Source organism: Belonocnema kinseyi, chromosome 9 (assembly GCF_010883055.1).
Source record: "Belonocnema kinseyi isolate 2016_QV_RU_SX_M_011 chromosome 9, B_treatae_v1, whole genome shotgun sequence".
NCBI classification, from domain to species: Eukaryota; Metazoa; Arthropoda; class Insecta; order Hymenoptera; family Cynipidae; genus Belonocnema; species Belonocnema kinseyi.
The window spans coordinates 58,666,123-58,674,725 of record NC_046665.1 but is presented as its reverse complement, the minus strand read 5'-3'; the positions used below and the strand labels follow the sequence as shown (position 1 = coordinate 58,674,725).

Below are 8,603 nucleotides of genomic sequence, written 5' to 3'. Positions count from 1 at the left end.
TCAACTTTTAGTGAAATAATTGACTTTTAAACCCAAGAAGATGTACAGTTCATATTTTATCCAAACAATTGCATTTTTGACCAAAAATGATACATTTTTAACCAAAAAGATTAAATTTCTACTAAAAAAGGATAATTTAATTTTAATAAATTTTTAAATTTTAAAGTCAAAAAGAATATTATCTACAAAAAAGCTGAATTTTTAACCTTATTTAAATGCAAATAGTTGAATTTTCAATTATAATTATGAATCCTTAATAAGAAAAAAATAATTTTTTTACTAAGTAGTTCAACTTTAAGTGAATAATAGAATTTTCAACCCAAAAATTATGATTTTAATTTTTAACAATATAGTTGCATTTACAAAAAAACAAAAAATACATGATTATGTTAACAAAATACATGATTTTTTTAACCAAAAATGGTATAGATTAATTGTCAGTTTCAAAAATGTATTTTCAACGAAAGAGATGAACCTTCAAATAAAAGAAATAAAAATTTTAACAAAGTAGTTGAATTTTTGATAGAAAAGTGGACTTTTTTACAAAATAGTTACATTTTTAACAAAATAATTTCTTTAATTTCTTTCAAATGAGGATCAAGATTTAAATAAGACTATTATAATATACCATAATTTTAATCGTATAATTAATAATATATATATAATAGTATTAATATTTATATAATTTATATTTTATACTTGATGTAACGTAACCTCAAAATACACGCATTAAAGAGGCGCGCGAAGTATTCAAATCATGAGAAACGCCAGCCCAGCATCGAAATATGGAAATACTAAAATCCCAATCTCTTCATTTTATTTCGAAGCAAATAGAGATATAAATAGAACCGCCGAAGTGTTCCGACAGGCAATCGTGCACCTTCGAGTTTTCAAATTCAGAAGAGGAGAAATGGGTTGCGCGCGCAACCCAGGCATTTACATCGTCTCCTACCATATTCACACGGACATATACGTGTCATAGTATTGGACCACGTCTCGTTTCAGAAGTCGGTTCACATGCACTCATATGCGCTTTAAGTCCTCTTTTTTGAAAATTTTGAAAATTGCCTATGATAAGGAGGTAACAAAATTTTACGAATGATGTCCAACCATAATCAACCCCCTCACGACCACTTGTTACGATTCACGATCCGATGATATCTCCAAATAAATTAAATTGCAGTATAAAAATTTCGAATTGTCTCTTCGTATAGGATTTCGAATGCGCTCATATGCGCCACTTTCGAACTTGACAAAAACCATAATCAACCCCCTCATTAACACTTGTTACGATTCACGATCCGATGATATCTCCAAATAAATTAAATTGCAGTTTAAAAATTTTGAATTGTCTTTTCGTAAAGGATTTCAAATGTGTTCATATGCGCCACTCTCCAAATTGACAAAAACCCAGAAACAAACCCCTTACTGCTAGATGTTACGATCCACCACCCGATGATAACCCTAAATAACTTAAATTGCAGTATAAAAATTTATAATTATCTCTTCGTCTAGGATTTCAAATGTGCTCAAAAACCAGAATCAAACCCTTCATTACTTCTTGTTACGGTTTACGATCCGATGACATCTCCAAATAAATTAAATTGCAGTATAAAAATTTCGAATTGTCTCTACGTAAAGGATTTCAAATGCGGTCACATGCGCCACTTACGAAATTGACAAACATCCATAATTAACTCTTTCATTTCTAATTGTTATCGACCCACTACCCAGTGATATCTCTAAATAAATTAGAATGTGAAATAAAAATTTTTAATTATCTTTTCGTATAGGATTTCAAATCCACTTATACGCGCCACTTTCAAAATTGACAAAAAATCATAATCAACCCCCACATGTTAAATTGTTTTTTTCCACCACCCGATGGAAATTCTAAATAATTTAAATTGCAGTATACAAATTTTAAATGATCTGCTCGGATAGGATTTCAAATGCGATCATATGCACAATTTTTGAAATTGACAAGATCCACAATCAACCCCCTCATTTCCAGTTGTTATCGACCCATCACCCGATGGTATCTCTAAATAATATAAATTGCAAAACAAAAATTTATAATGATCTCTTCGTCTAGGATTTCAAATAAGCTCATATGCGAAACTTTTAAAATTGACAAAAAACCATAATCAACCCCCTCACGGCCATTTGTTACGATCCACTACTCTATGATGTATTCAAATAACTTAAATTGCAAATTTAAAATTTATAATAATCTCTTCGTATAGGATTTCAAGTGCACTCTTATGCCCCGATTACGAAATTGACAAAAACCCACAATCAACCCTTTCATTTCCAATTCTTATTGATCCACTACCCGGTGATATCTCTAAATAAATTACATTGCAAATTAAAATTTTATAATGATCTCTTCGTCTAGGATTTCAAATGCGTTCAAATGTGCCGCTATGGAAATTGACAAAGAACCATAATCAACCCTTTCATTTCCAATTGTTATCGACCCTCTATCCGGTAATATCTCTAAATAAATTAAAATGCGAAATAATAATCTATAATTATCTCTTCGTATAGGATTTCAAATCCGCTTATACGCGCCACTTTCAAAATTGACAAAAAACCATAATCAAATCCCTCATGTCCAATTGTTTTTTTATGCACCACCCGATGATAATTCTAAGTAACTCAAATTACAGTATAAAAATTTAGAACGTTCTCTTCGGACAGGATTTCAAATGCACTAATATGCGCCATTTTCGAAATTGACAAAAACCATAACCCCCTCATGTCCCAATTGATATCGATCCACCACCCGATGATAACTCTCAATTACTTAAATTGCAAAATAAAAATTCAAAATGATCTCTTCGTATAGGATTTCAAATGCGATCATATGCGCAACTTACGAAATTCACAAAAGCCCATAATCAACCCTTTCATTTTCAATTGTTATCGACCCACTAACCAGTGATATCTCTAAATAAACTAAATTGCAAAATAAAAATTCATAATTATCTCTTCGCACAGGATTTCAAATGCGCTTGTATGCACCACTTTCAAAATTGACAAATAACCATAATCAACCCCCTCATGCCCAATTGTTCTTTTTATCCACCATCCGATGGTAATTCTAAATAATATAAATTGCAGTGTACAAATTTAGAATGATCTCTTCGGATAGGAGTTCAAATGCGCTCGTATGCGCTATTTTCGAAATTGACAAAAACCACAATCAAACCCCTCATTCATAATTGTTATCGATCTATCACTCGGTGGTACCTACAAATAATATAAATTGCAAAAATTAAAAATTTATAATGATCTCTTCGTCTAGGATTTCAAATGCGCTCATATGCGCCAATTTCAAAATTGGCAAAAACCATAATCAACCCCCTCACGACCACTTGTTACAATCCACTATTCAATGATGTCTCCAAATAACTTAAATTGCAGAATAAAAATGTGTAATGATCTCTTCGAATAGGATTTCAAATGCGATCATATGCGCCACTCACGAAATTAACAAAAGCCCATAATCAACCCTTTTTTCTAATTGTTATCGACCTACTACCCGGTGATATCTCTGAATAAATTAAAATGCGAAATAAAAATTTATAATTATCTCTTTGTGTAGGATTTCAAATCCGCTTATACGCGCAACTTTCCTAATTGACAAAAAAGCATAATCAACCCCCTCATGTCCAATTGTTTTTTTTTATCCACCACCCGATGATAATTTTAAATAATTTAAATTGCAGAATAAAAATTTTAAATGATCTTTTCGGATAGGAATTCAAATGCGCACATATGCGCCATTTTCGAAATTGACAAAAACCACAATCAACACCGTAATTTCAAATTGTTATCGACCCATCACCCGATGGTATCTCTAAATAATATAAATGGCAAAATAAACATTTATAATGATCTCGCCTTCTATTGTTTGAAATGCGCTCATATGCGCCACTTTCGAAATTGACAAAAGTCCATAATCAACCGTTTCATTTTCAATTCTTATCGACCCACTACCCGATGATATCTCTAAATAATATAAATTGCAAAATAAAAATGTATAATTATCTCTTCGTCTAGGATTTCAAATGCGCTTATACGCGCCACTTTCAAAGTTGACAAAAAACCATAATCAAGCCCCTCATGTTCAGTTGTTATCGATCCACCACCCGGTGATAACTCTTAATAAATTAAATTGCAGTATAACAATGTAGAATGATCTCTTCGGATAGGATTTCAAATGCGCTCGTATGCGTTATTTTCAAAATTGACAAAAAGCACATCAACCCCCTCATTTCCAATTGTTATCCTTCCACCACCTGATGATATCTCCTAATAAGTTAAATTGCAAAATAAAAATGTAAAATAATCTCTCCTTATAGGATTTCAATTGCCCGATATCATCTGATAGTGGATCGCAACAAGTGGTAATGAGGGGGTTGATTATCGTTTTTTGTTAATTTCGGAAGTGGCGCATATGAACGTATTTGAAATCCTAGACAAAGTGATCATTATAAATTTTTATTTTGCAATTTAAGTTATTTGGAGACATCATTGAATAGTGTATCGTAACAAGTGGTCGTGAGGAGGATGATTATGGTTTTTTGTAAATTATGAAAGTGGTGCATATGAGCGCATTTGAAACTCTGTCTGAAGAGATCATGATAAATTTTTATATTGCAATTTAGTTTATGTGGAGGTATCATCGGTCAGTTTATCGGTGGCAACTGTTAATTGGGGGGTTGATTATTGTTTTCGTTAATTTTGAAAGTGGCGCAGCTGAGCGCATTTGAAACCTCAGAGGAAAGTCACTTTATCATTGCGGATTGAAAACTTTTTATTTTGTTAGCCATCATTCGTAAAATTTTGTTACCTCCTTATGCTAGGCAATTTTCAAAATTTTCAAAAGAAAATTATGGCGCATATGAGCGCATTTGAAGTTATGAAAGATAAGCATGATGAATTTGAAAAAATTTAATTAGTTTAGAAAAATGACGCTAGCCCCATCCAGTTTGATGGCTGATAACTCGGTTATCCATGTGGCACAAAATTTTTTCTTTGGGGTCCATGTGAGCGAATTTGAATCTCCATAGAAAAGTCAGTTCGTCAATGCAGATTGAATTTGGTTGAATTTGATTGAATTTGGTGGCTAATATGAGCGTATTTGAGACCCCATAGAAAGCTTCCTTCATCAATGCAGATTGCAAGCTTTTCATTTTGTTGTTTATCACTTCGTAAAATTTTGATTCCTCCCTATCTTGGGCAATTTTCGAAATTTGCACAGAAATATTGTGGCGCATATGAGCGCATTTGAAGACGAAAGAATCCATGTCCTCAACTTTATATTGTACATCACTTTTGAGGATTTAACACGTGCGTTACACTGCCCCCCCTCTCCAGAATATATCTTTGTGAATTAGCTAGCGCAATTTTTTTTAGTGGTGGCGCATTTGAGCGCATTTGAAGTTAAGAAAGATAGGTATGATGAATTTGGAAAAATGTTATTAGTTTAGAATAATCACGCTAGCCAGCCCCCCCATTTAGATCGCTGATAACTCAGTTATGAATGTGGCGCAGAATTTTTTCTCTATGGCTCATATGAGCGCATTTGGAGATCTACAAGATCACGTGATTAAAATTTTTATTTTTTAAACGGGGGGCGCATTTGAGCGCATTTGGGTCGCGATTCAGTGGGCTATAGAAAACCCAAAAATTAAGAGTGGGGGGCTAGTGTAACTGACCTTTAAATATGATTAAAAGGTCGGAATTCAGAATAGTTTTAAATTAAGTATCATGTGATAATATGGTTTATATAGAATTTTGGGCTATTGAATAAGTACATTAAGAATTTATAAATGCATAGGAAAATTTGTTTTCCAGAAATTCATACGATCCGCAAAGAAGTTGCTTTCAATAGTCACAGACGGGTCCCTCATATTGCTGATATTGCCAAACTGAAGAAAAAGTTGATTTTTTGTGTAAGGCTGCCACATATGAGGATCCTTTAAATGGTTAGATTTTGGTTTCCTAAAAAAATAATTGCATTAATAATTTTCCAATATGATAGAAGGCAATTATATGAAAATTTTGCAATGCCTAAAATGAATCTTAAATAAATGAACGATCTTCTATTATGGAACCATCAATATGATAGAGGGTCCCTGTACCAAGGGTTTCTGCTGAATATGGTTACAAAAATAAATAGGCAGTCGCGGACAATTGTCCATGGGTGGTCTCGAAGAAGTAAACCCCCAAGCGGAGTTATGAAAGCCGTGCCGAAAACTGAATAGCACCTGGGTGAGGTGTCTAGAACGGTGACTCTGGGATACCGGGCGACCTCTCAGAGTATGCATCCTTATCATTGCATGCGGGGATCTACAAGGATGGACGAACCCATTTCACTAGCTTTTTGTGGGAACAACAATGACAACACCAAACATAGTTGTAGTAAGGGTGGTTAAAAACAACAGAACGCGCAGGGCTCCCGACAATGGGTCGGCCAAGAAAGCCGACCACTCTAGAGCTGGGGGAACCAATGAAAATAGATTCAATGCGATGGATCGGCGGAATCTCGCGACCTTTAGGTGGACGGAGCGACTGAATCAAGACTTGCTACAGTGCTACGATGAGAGTGTGTCCCCTGAACAGGGTTACGAAGTCTGCGAAACCATGCCGAACTACTTCGAAAAAGAGGATAAGTGAGCGGAACGCCTACTCTACCACAGCTAGAATAAGCCGGCAATATAGAAAGAGAGGCGACACTAAGACCAACCGCGGGCAGGCAACCAATAAAGCAAGAGCGACGCTTTATGACCCGGAGAAAAATAAATACCAAGGTTTTTTTCAATCCTAAACATCTGACTGAAACGGATGACGAGCTTCGTGGACATTTTTCCAAAGAATCTGACCTCTGGGCTATCAATTATTGTGTGCATAATGCAGCGAGAGCTTTGCCCAAAGCGAACCGTAAAACAAAACCAACGGTTGATCATAAGAACAAAAGACGAATCCATCAACTTGCCATAAAATAGGCGGGGCAACACAGTACGCGTCCCGCATTCAGTGTGTAACTGACTACATCACATCTGGGAAGAATTTTACCGGCAAGGTTCGAAAGTTCGCGCGCGAACTCCGGACCGGTTATCACACACTTAACAAGTCAAAGCTGCTGACCATCAGGCAGCATATTGTTGGGAGAATACGGATACTATCTGACGCTAAGAAAAGTCTAGAGTGGAAGGAGAGGTGGGAAGTATTTTGGAGAAAAGTCTACGAAGTGCAGCATAGACCGGACGAAGACTCAGAAAATATAAATAGCTTCATGGAGCTGTGTGAAGCCCTCATAACACCTGATGAAGAATGCCCACCCATCACTACCGAGGAGGTGAAAAAAGTATTAAGAAAAATGAAGAACTATTCCGCACCGGGACCAGATTGTAGCAAAACCTTCTGGTGGAAAAAGTTTCCTTCAATCCATCAGCATTCGGCCCGTATTTCCACCTCATATTTAAAGTCGGAAGAGCCAATTCCGGAGTGGTTGGTGGAAGGGCGCACAATACTCCTGCCGCAAATAGTCAACTTAGCTGACCCGAAGAATTACAGGCCAATCACTTATCTGAACACACTGTATAAGATATTCACAACTGTCCTAAATGAGAGGATTGCTCGGACAATTTAACCTGTGTGGCAAGAAATGTATGAACAACGAGGCTTAAAGAAAGGCGTAGCGGGATGTCTGGAAAACCTGCACATAAAGGCTCATCCGCAAATCGTTAGGCGCATAGAGATATTGATGTCCCTTTGGAAAAACAGATTTGCTATCTTATCTGGAAGAATTTCTGTGACAACTAACATCTATGCTAAAAACAAAGAGCAACTGCATCTAGCTCTACGGATTGTCGATCGATATACTAAGGAAATTGGAATGGAATTTGGGTTAGACAAATGCGCCAAGGTTTATTTGAAGCGAGGAAAACTTAATGGCATGCCTGAAGATCCTGAGATCGTTGATAGAAGCGCTATACGACACCTTTGCGCTGGAGAGACTTATACATACCTGGGCGTGCCACAGAGCCGCATTCAGCATGTGACATCTATAAAGGATACTCTCCGAAGCAGATAAAAACGTTTCATCCGGCAAATTTGGTCTGTCAGCGAGGAACAAAGTATCTACAACGAACATACTTGCCGTCCCGGTAGCACTCTATTCATTTGGAGTAGTTCCATGAACGGAGAACGAGCTAAGATTCCTTGATATCGGGACAAGAAAGGTTATGCACATGAACAAAAGCATGCATCTTAAGTCTTCCGTTCCGCGACTGTACATCTCACGCCGTCAAGGGGGTCGCGGAATATTGAGTCTTGAATGACTTCACAATAGGATTATTCTGGGTACAGCACATAGAGTTGCAAATAGAAGAGACCCTCTTCTGAAAATGGTCAGGAATCACGAGGAAGTAGGCAAAGGAGCATTTCTGTACAAAGCAGTGGAGGGGGCTGCTGAAACACTCGGGCTTGACTTCAGTATTAGGGGTGAGCAAAATGCATCAAATCTAATCCATCTCGAGTATTCACTCCTGAAAGCCCGGATTAAGAAAGCACAAGAGAAAAACTTT

The 8,603-nt window shown here is 36.2% G+C and overlaps 1 protein-coding gene across 2 annotated transcripts in view; it reads right to left on the bottom strand.

Moving 5' to 3' along the window:
- Nucleotides 1-5,811: 5,811 nt before the first annotated feature.
- Nucleotides 5,812-8,603, bottom strand: part of LOC117179803 (esterase FE4-like) — a 28,842-nt gene continuing 26,050 nt past the window's right edge. The window contains exon 8 of one of the 2 annotated variants that reach the window (XM_033371923.1): nucleotides 5,812-6,015. In XM_033371923.1, the coding sequence (XP_033227814.1) occupies nucleotides 5,838-6,015 (178 nt within the window). In that variant the 3' untranslated portion in view covers nucleotides 5,812-5,837. The remainder of the gene's footprint in view (nucleotides 6,016-8,603) is intronic. The other variant, XM_033371924.1, reaches the window with a different exon arrangement.